Source organism: Podarcis muralis, chromosome 3 (genome assembly GCF_964188315.1).
Source record: "Podarcis muralis chromosome 3, rPodMur119.hap1.1, whole genome shotgun sequence".
NCBI lineage: Eukaryota > Metazoa > Chordata > Lepidosauria > Squamata > Lacertidae > Podarcis > Podarcis muralis.
In genome coordinates this window covers 88800155-88820818 of record NC_135657.1, presented here as the reverse complement: position 1 = coordinate 88820818, position 20664 = coordinate 88800155, and the positions used below count along the sequence as shown (strand labels likewise).

The 20664-nt window shown below is 43.1% G+C and overlaps 1 protein-coding gene across 1 annotated transcript in view; it reads right to left on the bottom strand.

The window, feature by feature from the left end:
* HMGCLL1 (3-hydroxy-3-methylglutaryl-CoA lyase like 1) overlaps window positions 1–20664 on the bottom strand; it is a 56278-nt gene that overhangs the window by 31340 nt on the left and 4274 nt on the right. Inside the window, exons 2-5 of the mRNA XM_028722618.2 lie at window positions 17235–17312; window positions 16568–16675; window positions 10380–10475; window positions 7887–8035 (exon numbers count right to left, since the gene is read on the bottom strand). Of these exons, the coding sequence (XP_028578451.2) occupies window positions 7887–8035; window positions 10380–10475; window positions 16568–16675; window positions 17235–17312 (431 nt within the window). The remainder of the gene's footprint in view (window positions 1–7886; window positions 8036–10379; window positions 10476–16567; window positions 16676–17234; window positions 17313–20664) is intronic.

The following is a 20664-nucleotide window of genomic DNA, read 5'->3' as shown; positions in this document are numbered from 1 at the left end:
ATGCCATCGTGTGTTGTCTGGGACAGGGGCATGGCAGGAATTTTCCCCACTTGGCTGATTGGCTGTTGCCATTTGGGTTTCCCCTGCCATGTAGCAAATCGTCACAACTTGTAAGGTTGCGGATAGGCTCTGGTTCAGGTGATAGGGATGGAGGACTACTCTCGCCATCCCTATGTGAAGGGTATTCTGTTAAAGGAATCCAGGGACTCAATGGTTTGGTCAACCCTGTGAGGGGGTTGTGCCTGTGCCTGAGTCCAGGGGGACATCTGGGGAGTGGACATAGACTGTTCCTGGCTTTCCACCTATCCCGGTGTTCACCCTAGGCTGACCTATGCTGCTGCCCTAGGTCAGCGCTACCTGCAACGGTGCAGGCAGCTAGTCAAACCAGAGCTTATGCAACCACTCACATGCTGACCTAAATTCTGCCAAAAACCAAACCAAAATTTGAGTCTTGGCTGAATTTATTTAAGGGAAAGGTTTAAAGGTCTGAACACGCAATAGGAGAATCCTTTAAAAAAACAAGTTTTTATAAACAGTTATATCTTGAGTCTGCCAAAATATTTTGTCACTTTAGAATCATAGAATTGTAGAGTTGGAAAGAATCCCAAGTTTACAAGAATGGAAGGCAGCAATCAGAACAGCCTTCCCCCACATGGAAAATCACCCCCACATTGAAAACTTATTTTTGGATCTTACAGAAAGTCCTGGCATGTGTTATAATGCACCAACAGCATTCTTTTCTCAACTACAGTAGAAATGCAGGCCATAATGAAGAGCTAACTTACAAACGATCTTGGACAACATCTTGCTAGCATCTGTATTAATTGTGTCCATTTTGCCTTCCGTAAAAAGGATGAGATGAAACTAGATAAAACTCCCTTTGATAATACAAGCGAGCCCTTTCCTCCTTCCTCCCGTATCAAAGTGCGCGTCGGCTAAATTTGTGCATTAATTGGCAAATGAAAGGGTCTTCAGCATTTTAAAGGATGATCTCAGATGCCCTGAAGGGAAGGGAAATGAAGCTGTAGCTAGTCTTCTTCATTCGGAAACAACTGGGACAGAAAATGATGCTTTTATTGTGATGTGGGACTTGGAAGGGGAACTTGTACGGAGGATGCATGCAGCTGAGGGTAGCTGTGCAATTTATCACCATCAGCATTCGGCAAAAGTGCAATCAATCCAAGCAGAAACTCAGCTCTGCACAGGAGCCAGCCTCTTGTAGGAATCTGTCGGAGAGGGTTACAAAACCATACACACACACACACACAGAGAGAGAGCTGCTAGCACAGCTGAATGCAAAGAGCCCTCTGAGACTCTTGCCATAGACACAGATGCTGCCTGCTTCCTGTTTATTATTACATTGCATGTTTGCATGTAATTTACACTGTTCATTGCAGGGTGATTCAATTGCATTGGAAGTTTATGTCAGAAGAACAGGGGATCTATCCCCAAAGCAAATTCTTAAATATAGCAGTTGACGTATCCACGGAGGAAGCCATATTTTAAAAAGCAGCCAAATGGTTGCTAAAAATGATGAGAATTGGGAAGAGAGAAATGTGACTTGTAAAGGGCTAGAATACTCAGGCAAACTCTCCTAATCAAAGTCAAAATCAAGGACATTGGATTGCCAAGAGTCCGTTTCAAATCTGTTCTTTGCACATAGTACTCAGCACATAAAGGTAAAGGTAAAGGGACCCCGACCAGCGGCGTAGCGTGGGTTGTCAGCACCCGGGGCAAGGCAAGTAATTTGCGCCCCCTAACCCGTGGATTTGCGCCCCCTAACCTGTGGATTTGCGCCCCCTAACCCGTGGATTTGTCCTAACCCCAGATGTTGCACCCGGTGCGGCCGGCCCCCCCTGCACCCCCCCATGCTACGCCACTGCCCCTGACCATTAGGTCCGGTCATAGCTGACTATGGGGTTGTGGCACTCATCTTGGTTTATTGGCCGAGGGAGCCGGTGTACAGCTTCCGGGTCATGTGGCCAGCATGACTAAGCCGCTTCTGGTGAACCAGAGCAGCGCAAGGAAACGCCGTTTACCTTCCCGCCGGAGCAGTACCTATTTATCTACTTGCACTTTGACGTGCTTTCAAACTGCTAGGTTGGCAGGAGCAGGGACTGAGCAACAGGAGCTCACGCCGTCACGGGGATTCGAACCGCCAACCTTCTGATCGGCAAGTCCTAGGCTCTGTGGTTTAACCCACAGCGCCACCCACGTCCCTACTCAGCTCATAGATTACCATTATTAATAATGAAATAAGAAGAACATAAAAACACAAGAAAAGCTTGCTGTATTGGGCCAATTGTCCATCTAGTCCAGCATCCTATTATCACAATTGACAATAAGATGCTGCTTTTTTTGTTTCTAATGTCTTATGATGGGTTACATTTTGCTTTTATTGTTATGTTAACATTATTATTATTGTGCACCATCCTGAAATCTATCTAGATGAATAAGTGGTTAAGATTTTTTTTTATAAAAAAAAAAGCCTACCTACTGCTTTTTTGCTCTACCTCTTCAATCAGTGGCAACAAATGTGAGATATTACTGACTTCAACAAAATATTTAAAGAGGCTCTTAAATCCTTTGGATTTCATTGGCCTTCAAGCATTGGTGAATGTGCGCTGGATTGTAGCCATTATGAGTAACCATTTGTTTGACCCCAAAATACCTAACAGTTGCAAAGAGATGCAAATAACTTTGGTTTCCTTTAGGCAGACTTGATGTTACATATTTTCATTGGATTCCATTCCATTTCATGCCACAGTGAATTCTAGAAATGAGGGGAGCGTGAATTGAATTTTACTGTAAGTAAATGAAGTAAAATCATTGGTGTGAACCACAGGTGGATCAATTCTTGTTAACATCCACACCATCCATTTAAAGGACATTTAAAGGTCATCGCTCACCTCCAAAAAGAATCCTGGGAACTGTAGTGTACCCATGTCAGAGCTACAATTCCCAGCACCCTAAGACAGCTTCATTCTCCATGATTCTTTGGGAGAAGCCATGTGCCTTAAATGTATTTTAAATGACCAATGTATGGTGTGGATGTGAATCTTGACCTAAGGTGGGTTACACTAATGGCAACACAGTTTTCTTTTTAATTTAGGGTTTTGTTTTGTTTTGTTTTGTTTTGTTAGAAAGAAAAAATGTGGGGAAGACAAAAGAAAATGAAGAAGGGCAGAGATAGAAGAAAGTACCATAGAAATTAAAACCATACTCCAAGTTACAAGCAGGGCTGCTAGCTGTGGGCCTGAGTCACATGGTCTTGGCGCTGGGTCACATGGTCAAGTTAAAGAGAGTTTGGAATAGGTATGTATCTCTTCTTGCCTCTCCATGCCACATCGCTTTTGAGGACTTATGCTGCTGGTATAGGTTTCACTGGCATAAGTTTTCATTGGCAGAGCTATCTCCAGCTATGTTGGGATTAAGGGGCTTCCCCCAACTGAGCTGGGAAGCCTCAAGATCTTCCAAATCCAAATCCTAGAGGATTGCACTCTTAATAACTCAACAAGAAAATCTCATGTTCCAGTGAGCACGGGGCTTCCTTGTTCATTCCAAGATAGATAAATAGCAATTAAAAATATCAAGCATATTTCTTAAATCTTCAGCTACAGTTATGTATCTGCTTTTAACAACAAGAACCAGCTGGTTTTAAAAGACATCGGAACCTGCATTACAAAGCAACGTTTCGAAGTCAATGTAAGTATAAAAGACTCTTAAAACTGAATCTTGGCCCAGTTATCTCAAACAGGGAAGGGGGACATGCAGGAGTCCAGATTTGGTTGGACTAAAAGTCCCATCATCCCTGGCCATTGGCACCCCTCCCCAAGTGTTTTTGCCTGGCTGCAGTCTGTTAGAGTTTGTTGTTTGCTTGGGTGGAGGATTCAGAGAGGCTGTGAGGGTGTGTTGAAACTAGCCTACCGCATAAAAGTAAAATTTACATTTGTTGCTTCACCCATTTTTGCCTCTGGCTTCAGCCATTGCTGGAATGCAGTCCTCAGATGATGATGATGATGATGATGACGATTTACTGCAGGCTTTCTACTGGACGGTTGGACCAGCAAGTTGTCATAGGCACCCCAGAAGTATCATCCTTTATCTGGCCGGGATAACCTGAGCTCTGAAGTATTTTCATATTATGGGCATCTTATCTAGAAAAACTTTCAGCCTTTGTTCTAAAGCAGGTCAGCTTCAGTAGGGAATAACCAGCTCTATGGCATCTGTCCTCAAACATCTTTTCTGTGCTCTACTCTAAACAGACAGGAAGTGAATCTCATGAACCCGAAGGAGTGGGGTGGGAACCATCAAGGAGCTATGGAAAGCATCCTAGCAATCAGTAAACGTATTTACAAAAACCAGAAATTGTGCTTTACAATTCTTAAGCCATTTCCCCTTCATCATGATGCGAGTGAAACAGATTAGACAGAGAGATGCAGTTACTTGCCAAGACCACCCAGGGAGTTTCCTGGCTAAGCAGGCAATTGAATTTACCAAACTATAACACTTTATCCACCTGCACCGTCCCGGCCCCTGCCTAACTGCAATATATTTACTTAACCTTTTCTCTATTTATTACATTCACATTTCCTAATAATAATAATAATACTCATCAGCGACTGACTCCAATAACATGCCGTCTTCTACGGGGAATGACCCTGGTTGGTATTTAATGAATCCAAAAGTATACTTGGGTTTTTGTGCACATTCTGAATTACACCTTTGAACAGCAACATCTCAAACTGAGAGACTTAAATGCAATTTAATGTGTAAAATAGGAGCAGCTACACTCATCAGATTCTTCTAATAGCATCTATTGTCATCTAATAGATGCTATTAGAAGAATCTGATGGAATGTTCCCCAAATGTTAAGAACGTTGAGAACAGCCCCTCTGAATCACAGCTCACAATAGCCAATTAGTGTCTTTTTAGGAAGTTCATTCATAGAACATTCATGTAATTGTCAAATTGGAAGGGATCCTGTGGGTCATCTAGCCCAACCCTCTGCAATGCAGGAATATGAAGTTGTCCCATGCAGGGATCAAACCTGCAACCTTGGTGTTATTAGCACCACACTCTAACCAACTGAGCTATCAGAAGCAGGGCATGAAGGCAACAGCCATCTCCTGTTGTTGCTGCTGCTCCTCCTGAGCAATGGGTATAACCATGGAGGCATAATGCCTTTGAATGTAGAGGCTCCATATAACAATGGCAAACAATAGCTGTTGATAGATCTATTTTCTATGATTTTCCTAAAACTCATTTTAAGGGAAGAAACCAGCTGCAGTTCCTCCAGATGATTCCAGTTGCCATCAGCCGCAGCCAGCAGAATCAATGGCCAAGGATAATGGAAGTTGTAGACCAGACATCTACACCAGAAATTTATAGCACTATCATGTCACTTTAACAGTCATGGCATCCCCCAAAGAATCCTGGGAATTGTAGTTTGTTGTTTGGAGTTTGTTGTTTGGAGACCCCTCACTGAGCTACAGTTCCCCAAGATTCTTTGGGGAAAGCCATGACTGTTAAAGTGATATAAGAGTGCTTTAACTGGATGTGACTGTAGTCTCAACAACATCTTGAGGACCACAGTTTCCTCGTTCCTGTTTCTAAGCTATCTAAGCTATTGGTCACCACCATTTCTTGCTGCAGTGAATACTGTCCATTAAATATGCACTGCAGGTCCAGGTATTGTGCTCCCCAGTCCCCAACGCCCCAGAGAATTAAAATACCATGGAGACTGGTTTGGATCGAAACAGGCCACAACTATCTTGGATACAGATGAAAGAGGTTTGGCTTGGGCATGGGGCAATCAAAACACTACCGGCCTGCCTGCCGGAAGTGAGACATAGGTCAATCTGGGCAGGGGGTTCCTAAGACTTACATCAAATAGGGTGACCCCTGCAGGGACCACCATCTGGGGGAATGTCATTGGCCCTGGTCCCCAGCTGGGCATGAGGACATGGCAAACACTCCCCCGCACCCCTTTAATGGGATACCCCAGCACTTGGAGGGGTAGGCAGAGACTACAACCTCAACTCCATCCAAGACAAGGATTGCCACAATGCCCAACCAGTTGTGACGACTGTTATGAGGTAGGCAAAACCACCAGGACAGGACGCCGATGTCGCAATTCCCTCACCAGGGCCTTGCGGGAGTGTCTGCTCTACTTCTTGAATCTACTTCTAATCAACTTCATTGGAGGTGACCCTGTAAAATCATGGAGTCTGTATACATAAAAATTTATTCGTGGAATTAATAGAATTAAGGTATTAGTCAAGGTATTTGATAATTACTTAATTAGAAAACTAATCAGTAAAAGTACTAAGGGAACATACCAGCTTCCTTCCTTTCTTTTTAAAATGAGCCCTTGAATGCTTCCAGTAAATACTTAAATATTTTAGTGCGACAACGGGCAACATAGAGCGCTTTCTGTGATGATTTAGTAAATGCTGCTCCAGCTGTAGCAACACAACAACAGAGTGAAGCTTAAGTTCTCAGCGAAGTTTTCAAGTACATTTTCCATTAATTTCACCCACTGCCGTTGATTTACGGTTACTACATACACATCAGGTTGCCAGTGAAAACAGAAAAGCAAAACTGAAACCTTTAAAATTATTTCTGAAAGTAGCTCTTTTTTTCCTTTTTCCTTTTTTTGCATTGCTCCCCATGGGCCGTTACGTGGCAAATGGGAACGCCATTGGGCATTTCTTATGACAGCAGCGGCAAAGCTTTTTGCTTTTCATGTTGCTGTGGAACACAAATTAAAAGGACGAAAGCCACTGCCCTCATTCCTTTCCCCTTCACTTATTCCACCTATTAGCAACAGATTACTGACACAATAAAGAGGGGGTGCCAATAGCCCTCACCCCCCTTCCTCTTCCACATCTGAAACAATTTTCCAAAAAATACTGTTGGGGCAACACAAAGTTGGGCATTTCATAGAATTGTAGAGTTGGAGGGGTCCCCGAGGGTCATCTAGTCCAACCCCCCTGCAATGCAGGAATCTCAGCTAAAGCATCCAAGGTCCATGACCTTCTGAGGGAGTCAGTTCCACTGTCGGACAGCTCTTAGTGCCAGAAAGCTCTTTCTGATATTTAGTCAGAATCTCCTTTCTTGTAACTTGAATTTGTTGCATAGAGAGGTTGGGTGGCAAAGTGAAATAACTGGAGCTACGGTCCTAAACACACACTTTTTGAGGCTATGGAATTAAACCCCAGAAAGGCAGTGTGGTGGGGCTGTGCCACGGAAGAACACCCCCCCACACAGCTGCAGCAGCACTACAGGGGCTTATCTGGATGGGCCCCAACCTTGGTTATAAGACTCCAAGGCCAAAATTTCACACACACACACACACACAGAGAGAGAGAGAGAGAGAGAGAGAGAGAGAGCCCTCCCGCCTCTTTCCCAAAGCTGGGCAAGTGCCAACTAGGCTTTGGGAAGGAGCGGGGAGGACTCTAGGACCCAGTCAGAGCCCTCAAGTCTCCTTCTCCAAGCCCAACGCTTACTAGGCTTACCTGGGAACGAGGCGGAAAGGCAAAAGCGCCCCTTCAGCTCAAGTGAACTGGACCTAAATCTGCCTCTGATCTGGATGGTGTGATTACAGGTGGTGAGATCAGGACTGTGCAGGCATACCAGCAAAGCCCATCTGGCTCTACCAGCTGTGTGCCAGTCCAGCTGTGGCCTAGCCACCTGCCACCCTCACCACGCTGGCCACTCCTGAATTGAACACAGCAAGCGAGTCCTTCCTCTGTTCCCTCCATCATACGTGCCACAGTCCGTTTCTGTTTCTAAAAAAAACTTTTCAACATCATGAACTTATAGGCAGCTTTCACAAATTTGCTAGCTTGGTTAAACACGGCCTTTTTCATTTTTTATTTTACCCTCGCACTGGAATGTCCATCTTCCTGGCAGACTTCACGACGTCTTCAAATCTTTCCATGCTTTCGTTAATGCTGCAGTTAATATTCATTTTGCTGAAAGACTCGGAAGCCGCACCAAAGACGGACACTTCTGTTGCACCAGCAGCAATCTGAAAATCAAACAGGACCAAAAAACAGAACAAATGTGATTGGGTTTTGTTTATTCCCCCTTCCCCAGTAAATAACTGGGGAAGGGGGAATTCTTTCTTTTTGCATGCTATGTTTAGCAGTAACCCTACCATCTGAAGCATTAGTTAACAAAGTTTAGTCCAGAAGAAATCATTCCCATTTATTTAAATGGAAAATGACTTCAACTGGTGTCACGCCATGCTTGTTTGTTTACTTTGAAGCAAGTCCCACTGTGTTGCATGGGATTTACTCTCCTGGAAACGTGCATTTGCACTGCAGCTGTAATAAACTAAACTCATTGCCTCTGTTGCTTCATGATGCTATTATTCTAATGATCTCTCCGGGAAGCAACACTGATTTTGCTTTACAGAAAGCCTCTTTCTCCACATGTTTAAAATGAGTTACGAAAGCACAAGTGAGGCACCGGCCCTAAAATTATCTCAATGTCCTTTCGAGCAAACCTGTGTCATTGAAATAAATGGGAGTCCTCTAGATGATGAGTTTCCCACATGGAAACAAGTGAAGGTTTTGAGGCAGAAGGCCATGCACTTTGCACAGTCACTACGGGGCTCACAGAAAAGCCTTAACTGTTTATGTGAATTAAATCTCTCTTCTCCTCTAAAGCTAGGGTTGCCATATTTCAAAAAGTGAAAATCTGGACACAAAAGTCGTTGAGCTTTTGTAGTTTTGATAATGAAAATTGCCAAAATCTACACTGCCGGCAGGGGCTGCCATATATCCAGAATACCAGCTATGTCTGGATGTAATGGCAACCCTACTAAAGCAGACTTCTAGAAATAAGACGGTCCTGTTTTCTGCAAACACTCCTACATGTGCCTAGATCATGAAATGCTGTCAAATGCAGGTGGAAAGCAAAGATGAGGTGTAACAGATTGTTTTTTGGCATTTCATTTTTAAGTAGACACCAAAAACCATAATGTCAACTTAGAAAATGTGTAGTTGACCTCATTCCCTCTATTACCAATCCAAGTCTTCCCACGCCAGGGGTGGGCGATTCTGTCAATTTCAATTTCTCTCAGTTTCTCATTTGACCAGTCTCCAAATAAGTTCCACATTTCCACATCAGTTTCCATGTTGTCCTCATTAGAATTTGTCAGCATTTTATTGTGCATTTCTCCTGATTTACACATTTTTGTATGCAATTTTGCCCAATATATGTAATTTTATAAGCCATTCCCTCTAATACAGGCATAGGCAAACTCAGCCCTCCAGATGTTTTGAGACTACAGTTCCCATCATCCCTGACCACTGGTCCTGTTAGCTAGGGATGATGGGAGTTGTAGTCCCAAAACATCTGGAGGGCCAAGTTTGCCTATGCCTGCTCTAATAGAATGCACTTATGCATTTATTTATTTTTTACTAATATATGCACACGTCCCCTCTATTTTATGCATTCTTAAACAATTCTTCAGTTGCAGAACTGCACCTCAAAATTCAGGGAAGTGTGAACTTTGACAAGCTCACATGTTGTTGTAAGAAGAGCAAATTAGAAAGATTAGTATTTGTATGCAAGCTGAAACCAATTTCTTCCTCACCTTTTGTTTCAGGATCACACAGATATAGCCAAAGGCACAACTTCCACAAATAGGACTGAAGAAACCCTGAAGAGCTACAAATCTGTTTTTAGGAAAGGGACTCCAAAAACAGCCCAATGAGGACTGAATATGTTCAGAGACCATGCATTGCTGGTAGCAAAGAAATGGAAAGGGATGTGTGCAATTGAGTTGCTGGAATCCTGAACAGCAGCACTCAACACAGCCACATTTTGTTGCAGACCCCACTTGTTATCCAGCAAAAGTTGTTGTTATGTACTGAGTTGAAGTTATTCATGTGAAATTTAGCATAGATTTCTGGTTGTGCTTATTTATTTCTCTTTGTTTGTTTCTTCAATTTGTATACTGCCCTTCATTTGAAGATTACAGGGCAGTCCACAACATCAAAATGCAAAATGAGAACACAAAATACATAATAAACCAAGAAGAAAAGCAAACCAATAACCCCCACTCCCACAAACACTTTTTAAAGGGCACAGAATGTTCTATCAGGTTGAAGGCCTGTTACAGAGAAAAGTTTTTGCCTGGCACCTAAATGAAGGCACCAGGCGAGCCTCCCTGGGGAGAGCATTCCACAAGCAGGGAGCCACCACAGAGAAGGCTCTAATGTTGACACCCTCCAGACCTCTTGTAGCCTAATTTATGCCATGGATAGGGTTAGAGCATGCAATCTTGACTTCTGATAAAAATAGCTAAATATGTTTAAGACCCTGGAGCTTCACTGAAAGATAAAGCCATGCAGTATACGTACAGCAGAATGGAAGCCTTGAAGATTAGGGGTAAGGACTGGATATCGGACTCCAGGATAGCATTCTATTCCTCTCATGACTTCTGTGTGATCAGCCATCTTAAAAGACAAAATGTAGCTTTAGTTTCTTAAAGTCATATGACAGTATCAGATACTTATTCATTGGTTACTGACAAGGTAACTGAACCAGGGGTTTTTTAAAAAAATGACGTAGAAACACAGGACTGAACACAATGAAATATCAATAATGTAAAACTTTGTTCATTTCACAAGAAGTCACATAGAAGTGATCTTTGCACCAAAATGGACTAAACTTCCATGTCCAATTTTGCCCCTTCCCGTTATGCAAAGGACTGGATTGTTTGGATCTCTGGGTACCTATGTTTAGTGTAAAAACAATAGCATTTTTTAATTTTTAAAAAAAGTTTTTTAAAGGAATAAAATCACTTATTTAATGGCATCATCTAGTCTTCTTCTTTTTGCATTTCAAAGCCATGGGGGAGAAAAGATTATGCATGCTATATTATTATTATTATTATTATTATTATTATTATTATTATTATTATTATTATTTATTACTTCACTGTTTAGAGACTTTGGGCACTTTTGCATAGCAGCATATTGTGTGCTCAGAGAAGCTGATCCCTTTCGTCATTGTAGGGAAGTGAATAAATGTGGCATTTTAAAAGGCTCATGACATCATCCTCATCATAATTCCACCCCATATTATGTCCTATTTAATCTGGATTTACCATTTCTGTAGAAAACCCCAATCCCCCCCCCCAGCCTATAGAACCCTTGTAACCTAATATTTCCAGGCTACAATCCTATGTGCACTTATTTGAAAGCAGGGCTGCAAACACACTATAAAGCGCATTCCGACCCTCTGAGAATTCTGGGCACTGTAGTTCATCCCTCACAGAGTTACAAGTCCCAGCAACCCTTAACAAACCACAATGCCCAGAATTCTTTGAGGGGGAGTGGAGGAGAATGTGCTTAAAGTGTGTTTTGAAGGCATCGTATATACACAGCCTTAGATGTACGGGATTCAACGGAGCTTGCTTCTGAGTAGCCATGTAAAGGATTGCACTGTTCCTGTTGTTTTAAATATTTCTAATGCTTTATAGGATTGGTATTATAATATTGCTACCTGGCAGGGTATCTACTTGCATTCTAAGAAAGCAGGACTGAAGTGGGGTAAGTAAATAATCACAGAAATGAACCCTGCCTTCTTCTTCCCAAACCTTTAATCCCTTAATTAAACAAAGAATGTTGCCCACACTTCCTAGGCTAAGGAAAACCTTTGAAACCAAATAGTTAACGTAATGGTACACCAATGTGACAAAATCCTGCACTTTTTACAGCGTAACTGAAAATACAATTAACAGGCTAAAGGGAAGGTGCAATTCAAGCTCCATGAAACTTAATCATTGCAAATAAGGTTTATATAATGTATTTGTCCCCTCAATATTTTCCTTGTAAGCAGAGTCTTACTTTAACATGTACTTTTAACATTTAGGTAATTAACTTTCAAAGTGCAACAGGATACTTAAGCAATAAGCCTTTCAATGGCAGCCCTTTATCATTCTTGGCGATTTCGATTATAGGTGTGGGATCCTGTTTTAGATGGCACCTTTGCTACTGCAGAACTTTCCCCCCCCCCCTACTTTTTCTGGCTTTTTCTAGTCAGAAGGTCTCTGCCAAACAAAACATTAGCAGGGAAATGGTAAAAGGGCTTTAAAATGCAAGGCAGACAGACAGAAAGGAGATGGAAACATAACTAGTCAATCTATTCTCAGGACCAGAGAAAATAAAGTGCGCTAAGAATTTTGAACTCCATCTCCAAGTTAACATGGCCATGGCATATAAACAGAATGTAATCTAAATATCAACTAAGCCATTCAAACAAAACACTCAGGCTTGAAATGGGAATAAAATCCCCTCTCCCAACATCCAAAAAAGCCCAGGCCAAATTTGCTACCCAAAAGGGCTCACAGGAAAAGGAAGAAATGAAAAACACATTTCCAAAAATTAAAAAATCAGGGGGGGGGGAATGAAAAGGGAGGTATATGGTTGCTTTAGATTGTAGATATTCCTTGAAGGAACAACCTTGTCCTCTGTTCTGATTCAGCTTTCCCTGACCTGGTGCCCTCCAGATGTTTGTGGACTCCAACACCCATCAGCCCCTGCCAGTGTAGCCAATGATCTGGAAAAGTGGGAGCTGTAGTCAAAAACAGCTGGAGGGCACCAGGTTGGGGAAAGATGGAGTACAACATGAGCTGGAGTAATTTATTCTAGCGTAGTGAGCTAGACAGAGTTTTTAGTGTGAGCTTCTAGGAAAATATGGTGAACATAAGATAGCAAGACAGTTCACCAGGTTTGGCAGATTTCCCTCCTTTGTGTGGGCCAAACTATACAACTATACATGATGACAGAGATGCATGAATACAATGCCATACCCCTCAACTGTCCCGGGAAAACACCCCGTTTTGTCACGCAAGAGCATGGTGGTCATTTGGGGCACCACAACTTGCCCCCCAAAAGTGCTTTGGCCGTGGTCTTGCATGGGTCACTCACCCAGGAGAATGGCCTGGAAGACGTGCATCCCAGTTTTTGACCCGGACATGTTAGAGGGTATGCAATTCCGCCCCCACCCTTTTTCAGATAGTGAAGGCGTGATGTTGTTGATTGGGACCACTGCATGTGTGCTGTAGGGGTTGATTAACTCTTCCTGAAAACCAGGCATTGGCAAACTCGGCCCTCCAGATGTTTTGGGACACTACAACTCCCATGATCCCTAGCAAACAGGACCAGTGGTCAGGGGTGATAGGAACTGTAGTCCCCAAACATCTGGAGGGCCAAGTCTGCCTATGCCTGCTGAAAACTGTTTTAAGCACTGCATACAACCAAGATTTCAAGCTAAGACCAGATTTTCTCCTGAACTGTTCTGAGTCATCATGCTTTATAGCTGGAGGGGTGAAGGGGCTTGCCAGCCCCATGATCCCTCATTGCAAACGTCTAACAACGCTGCATGGCCCCTCCTGCGCTGCCCAGAGCGGCCTGATCTGCTCTTTACCAGCTGTTCCTCCCGTTAGGCTTCCCAGTGATTGGTTTCATCCATTGTTTGCAGTTCAGGGTATTAGGCAATAAATCTTGAACTACTTGGATGGGAACCTCATGAAAGGAAACCAGTCGCTGAGAATGTCCTCCTTTGTGCAATCATGTTATAATTTCGCAACAGAGCCCTGTAGACACTGGTTTGGCTTAACGGGGTGGGGCTTTTTCTACAAGCGGCACTCTATCCATCTTCTGGCGGCAGAGGTTTAAATAACCAGGTGAACAAGAATGATTCCAGATCCTGTTCTCCCTCCCTCAACCCCCTAAAATGCAAAAAAAACCAAAACGTTTTGGATCAACTTAAACTCTCCAGGTCCAACTTTCACCTGATATTTGCCATTCTTGGCCTCCATTCTGAAAAGTGAGATTGAGCTCTAGAACGCAGTCTGCAGCAGCAGCAGCAGCTGTCTCTTTTAAGGTGGCTTTCATCTCAGGCAGGAGGGCACTGAGATGAGTTCTTTTAATTTAAAATAGATTACCATGGCATCAGCTAAAATCACGAATATGCTTTCAGAGGTCTGCATAGTTGCTGCAAAGTCTGGGGCTGGATCTGTCATATTCTCTGCTTTCAGTAGGACTTTCTTGGCCTTGTCGGCTGTAGCTTCCTGCATCTGAGGTCAGGAAGAAGTATCTTAGGCTTTTAGATGGGACAAAGTAACCACTTGCTTTACCGCCATCCCCACCTGCCCACTTTCATGTTGTGTCTGGGTTTTGAAGATTATTCGGGCTTTTTATTAAAGCATCGGTAGATAACTTCTATTCTGCAGGACTATTTAGGCCTGCTAGTCATCCCCATTTGGACTGTGGCATTGTTTGGTCCAAACCAAGTTCTGTATTAAAGTTTTAAGAGTAGAGCAACTGACCTAACTGTATCCCAGGAAATGGAACTCATGGAACTCCCATATATTTCCCCCATTTTAGGACTATTTGGGTAGGTAGAATATCCCTCATGGGAGCAACACACCAGAGACACCTTTGCAGTAATAAAAGTTAAAGCTCCATCAGTGTAGTGAAAAACTGGTGGTCTGCAAAGCCTTCATTATCAGAAAGACAGATGTAGGCATTTCCATCTGAAAGGCAAATTGCCCTGGTAGCTTTACATACAAAATTTTAAAGTCTCTTTTTCTTCAAATTTGGCACAGTGAGGAGTCCTTCGAGTTGGGGTACAGGTGCAGCTTGCATTTTAGCTCTGCATTGACTGACGCAGCTGTCAAACTGCGCCAATTAAGTAACTAAGTAACTAAGTAACTAAGACACCAAATTCAGGTAACAATCTTCACCAACAAACTACCTAAATTCAAACCCATTCTGGGATCCTAATATAGTTAACAGACACAGACCTACCTATCTCAAAGGCCATTCATTGCTTGGTAACTTTATGATAAAAATCAACATTTACTCTATAGATTAATCTCATGAGGAGTGAGGACAGGAAACTAACACAGAATCTCTCTGTGGCATGACACACACTACTAATACTAGGCTCTTCCCAGCAAAGTGCAACACCAGGAATATTTCTGTTTCACCCAATTAACATTATTGATACGGAAAGGGCTGCCAAGTCCCATTCAGTCCAGGAAATTGTCCGAAATAAATGAAGGCTTTTGGTATATTGAGGATCACTTTGGTCAATTACTTGCTATTATAAGCTTACTGAAGACAGATGGATTTGATATCCACAGTGGCTGATTGCTTTTGCACCTCCACTGAATGAACGTTTAATTCTTATTCCAACTCATTGGGCCAGCTGATTTAAACCAGGCTCTGCTCCCTTGTTGCTACAATAGTAAAATGTCAGATTTGACATCAACTGAGCACTAGAGGCTCCACGTAGAAATATGGAATGACAACAGTGGTGTCGTGCCAGCAGAAGACCCTGAGTTTAATGCCCATCAACTGCAGGTAGAGCTGGGAGACACTCCCATGTAGAATGCTAAAGGACCACTGCTGGTCAGCGTAAACAAGACTGAGCTTGATGTGTCATGTGACAAAGGTATTTGAGAGCGGAAGCAGTAAAGGAGTCTAGAAATGTTGTGAAATGCTGAAAAGCTGCAGAATCATTTAGCATGCTGAATCACTGTGACTCATCTTGAGGATGACTCATTCTCTGTATAAGTACAGTCAAACCTCGTTTTGCGGATGGGATCCATTCCGGAGGCCCGCCCACAAGCCGAAAATGACGCACATCGAAGCGCGATTTAGCGCTACTGTGCATGCGCAAGCAGCAAACCTGGAAGTAACCCGTTCTGGTACTTCTGGATTTGCTGTGGATGTTCGCCGAAGTGGACGCAAGTGGAAGCAGATGCAGAATGAGGTTTGACTGTATCTGCTTGCAGGCAGACTCAGTCTGTGTGTCTGTGAGTGGTGGAGCCTGTGCTCTGTGAAGCTTGTGCTCAGTGGAGACTGTTGATGCGTAATGTGTGACTCAATAACTCCGTGTATGCTCTGAAGCTAGTTTAATCTTCTGTTCACCATGCTGTTACTTGCAAACAAGTTCATTTTAACTCAGTAAAGCTTTTATTCTTTTACCGAAGAAGAGTCTGTGTTATTAATTTACACTGCACATAATGATGGACCAATTGAGCCAGTGTGGTGTAGTGGTTAAGAGCAGTGGACTCGTAATCTGGTGAACCGGGTTTGCGTCTCCGCTCCTCCACATGCAGCTGCTGGGTGACCTTGGGCCAGTCACACTTCTCTGAAGTCTCTCTGCCCCACTCACCTCACAGAGTGTTTGTTGTGGGGGAGGAAGGGAAAGGAGAATGTTAGCCACTTTGAGACTCCTTCGGGTAGTGATAAAGTGGGATATCAAATTCAAACTCTTCTTCTTCTTCTTCTTCTTCTTCTTCTTCTTCTTCTTCTTCTTCTTCTGACTTGGCATAAAGCAGCTGCTACGTTCCTCTGTCCTGAGTGCCAAGTGTGGACAAGGTGGGGAAAGTCAGGTGGGAGGTGACTAGCAGGTATAAGGCATAAGGTGTAGGGGGGTGATGGTTCAGAAAGACATTCCTGCTATGGGAAACCTACATAGCATAAAAATGCTGGATCCTTCTGTACGATGCATTTTTCAATTTACCTACCTGAGGTACCCATTTTGAAGAAACAAAGCTCGTCACTTCTATGACAGGCAAGCCTGTTTTGGAAAGTCGGTTGATGAATTCAATTTTGACATCTGTAGGGACTATAGCCTGTGGGAAAGAAAGGGGGAGACCGGTATTGGTACAAAATGTAGCATGTGGCAAAAGCGTTTTGAACAACAATAACAGGTATTTTTAACGCTCTAAAATAAAAATGGCAGATACTGCAGACGGGTGCTATTTTTTTTCAGGCAAAAGCAAATTGGCACACCTACAGGGATATGAGTATGACAGGGAGGTGGGGAGGTCAGGGCAATGTGAGCACACCAGCAGTGCCCCTGCCCCCAATTTTGTTCCCACGCTGCCCTCGCAACATCCAGGTACATGGTAACAATGAATGTGCTGGGAAGCCAGGTCTGTGGTGGCCCCTGCTGCCTGCCAATTGCTCCTGGCTACAGCTTCCCCCCGCCTGCTGTAGAAATGCTGTAGAAAGATATTAAAAGCCCTCCATAATCAATTAACTACACATGTGTTTGTGTGCGTTTGAAACCAAGGTTCATGCACACACTGAAGCACTTCAGTCATACGTATTTCAGAAGATCCATTTCATGCTTTAAACTTCCTGGCTTTCATGCGTAACTCAGCACTTCAACTCACATTGTCCACTTACCTTTTCATTCTGCAATCCATCTCTAGGCCCGACTTCTACTATTTTAACAAATTCGGGAAATCCACTTGTGAGCAGTTCCTGAAACAGAAAAGTGTGTAAATAAGTAAAAGATAATTTGTGCTAGGGCTCCCACTCTGGGGCACTGCCCCAAAGAGTTTTGTTTCAAGTACTGAATTCGTTCTGGAGGTCTGTTCTTAACCTGAAACTGTTCTTAACCACTTTAGCTAATGGGACCTCCTGCTGCCGCCGCGCCACCGGAGCCCGATTTCTGTTCTTATCCTGAAGCAAAGTTCTTAACCTGAAGCACTATTTCTGGGTTAGTGGAGTCTGTAACCTGAAGCGTATGTAACCTGAAGCGTATGTAACCTGAGGTACTAGGGATGAGTCCAGGAGTGGGCAAGTTATAAAAAAGAAAAAAATTCTCAGAATATGTGCAGAGTGCTTTTCAAACCACCAATAATAACCACAAGGTGTTCCCACAGTGTTAGGATTAAAGAGTAGATATTTGTCAGGAAACATGTGATAGATCATACCTCCTCCAAAAATAAAGTTTACACAGCCAAAACATATATTTGTGAACTTATTATTATTATTATTATTATTATTATTATTATTATTCCTATCTAAACCCAACTGCATTGCATGCAGAATGCCCCAGGTTCAATCCCTGGTATCTCCTGTTAGAGACCCCTATCTGAAACTTTGGAAAGATGTTGCCAGCCAATGTAGACAACAGTGAGCTAGATGGACCAATGGTCTACCTCTGCAAGGCAGCTTCTGTGTACCTAAGGCTTGGTGACTGGCAGCACCTGTGGCAAATCTGCTCCAGAGTTACCAATCTAGAGGGGATGCTTGCCTATGACCATTTGTCTTGTTGGCAGGCTACTTTGAGAAGTGGGGGTTGGCCATTAACACCCCACTATCATTCCTTTCCTTAAACGTCCCTTCAGGAAAAACCCATTTTCAACCATGGCCTTAGACCAGAGGTTCAGAACTTGAAGTCCTTCAGATTATGTCCCATAGGCCCCAGACAGCAGTCAATGCAGGAAGTTGTAGTCCAGGGACATCTGGAGGATCACAGCTTGCCTTATATCAGAGTTTCCCAAACTTGGGTCTTCAGCTGTTTTTGGACTACAATCCCCATCATCCCTGACCACTGGTCCTGCTACCTAGGGATGATGGGAGTTGTAGTCCAAAAACAGCTGGAGACTGAAGTTTGGGAAACCCTGCCTTAGACAGAAGCCAATTGGGAAGGGGTGGGGGAGAGAGAAACTAAAACTTGGGAAATTCAGAAAGAAAACGAAGATGGGCCTATGACAAGTAAAGATTTCAGATTTGACTAATAAGGCTATCCAAAGAATTCAAAAAGCCATAGGGTAGAATTAAGCTATTGCGAAGTAGTTACCACAAATAATCAAGCCTAGTTCAGTATGCAAAGCCAGTATGCTAAATTCAAACAGGTCACAAATGAAGGGAGTTGTAGTTCAGCATGTGGAGGACCACAGGTTCCCTTCCCTCTCCTAGACCAGAGCAACATGAGCAAGCAGACTGTAAAAGTTGCTGCAGCATGGTGAAACATAAGGTTCTTGCTTCAATATCTGAAGCTCTAGCCATTTAAAAGGTCTATGCCTTCTTAACTATGACCTTCATTTCATTAAGTCCCAATTAACCATGGAAGTATCAATGAGGAGGGGAAGATTTGTGCAGACAGAAGACAAGACTTGCAGGACAGGTGCCTGGGTAGGAGTCAGGAACTGATTTCTGTAGGAGAGGACACTGACAAGCGTTGGGAAATAACTGGGGAATATTAGTTAATCCTGAAGTCCCACGTGTGTGGGAAACTACAAAAGAATAAACTGCTGACTGCCTGAAATTCAAAAGAGACTCACTCTCTAGCCGAAAAAACCCCCAGCAGAGTTTAAAACAGAAATATGTGCAGAGTTTGCAAAGTGCTGAAAATTTAGGTTGTTGGAGCTCAAAATGTCCCAGTATTAAGTGCTCTCAAATGTGCTCCCCCACCTCTACCCTTCTCCGAGTGAATAGACCACAACCTTAAGTAAGTTTAAATGCTTTACTTACAATAATCAGAGCATTGTTCAACCCTACAGCAGTAACAACACAGGGAAGGTGCTCCTGGTTACAAAATACACTAGTTGGTCTCAAATATGTGGTCTGAGTCTGGAGCCCCAGCCTCAGATGTCTGCTCAGTTACGTGGTTTAAAGTGAAGAGGGGGGAGGGAGGGAGGGAGGGAGAGAGAGAGAGAGAGAGAGAGAGAGAGAGAGAGAGAGAGAGAGAAAGAAAGAAAGAAAGAAAGAAAGAAAGAAAGAAAGAAAGAAAGAAAGAAAGAAAGAAAGAAAGAAGCCTTACTTCCTACCTCCCCAAAAGTGAGGGAGAATGACCTAGCCTTCTTTAGCAATTCACAGCTCTATGATCCTTAACCCCCTTCATTTACTAAAAAAGCATATGCATGCACTGTTAGGTTTGACTGCAAAATCTTCCACAACTGGAACTCGAAATGTGCACAACGAGATGCATCATTGGTTACCCAAGGCACATATTTTGACATGGCTCACACTGGGGGGGGGGGGTTGGCGGTGGGAGGGGCAGGTGTCTTAAATTTTTCTCTCTAGAATCTGAAGGGGAAATGAGCCTCACAATGCTGTGCCTTTGGGTATATCTCTCGCATCCACCATCGTGGGTGTCACCTCCCTTGCCACAAACTGCTTTGCAAGTTAAATTAAATCCCATGTAGTAACATCCTTCAATGACTGCTAAAGTACAGTTTTTAAAAAAATCCAGTACAGTTACTATGCATTTATGTGAGCGGTGTAAAAAGAAATGGGAAACAGCTGCACAACATCTCTGATCACATACGGCATCTGGCAGGCTAAACCTTCCTTGGACCAAGCTAGGCCCACACTTGCGGAGAACATAAACCTATTTTATTTAAATATAAAGGCAAAACTTTCACATCTGCTAAATAACATCTCCCACCCCTTTCAGAAAGTGCTTTTTCTTATAAGTGGAAGCCCTCCTGACAAAAGGGCATTGCATTTTGAGGTTTTCCATGATTATCAGGTAATTGCGCTTACAAGGCAAATGCCACATTTGTGATATAAACACATCTGTGAAAGAAGCAAGAGGATCTGAAGTGTGCTAAACGTATCATACCTTAAACAGGATGCGTTCGAAACGTGCATAAAGCTTTTATTGTCATAATAATTTTCAACCGTTATGAGCCAAATCTTGTCACATTGACTGGCATAGGCACACACCCGTAAACCTGCGTGTACAAGTGGAGTCAAAGGTCAGGAACATGTTATTGCATATTGTAGGGGGTCACCAATGTGATGCATTCCAGATGCTGCTAGACTACAACCTATAAATAAAAAATATATCCAATATTCTCTCATCCAATGGTTGTATCCA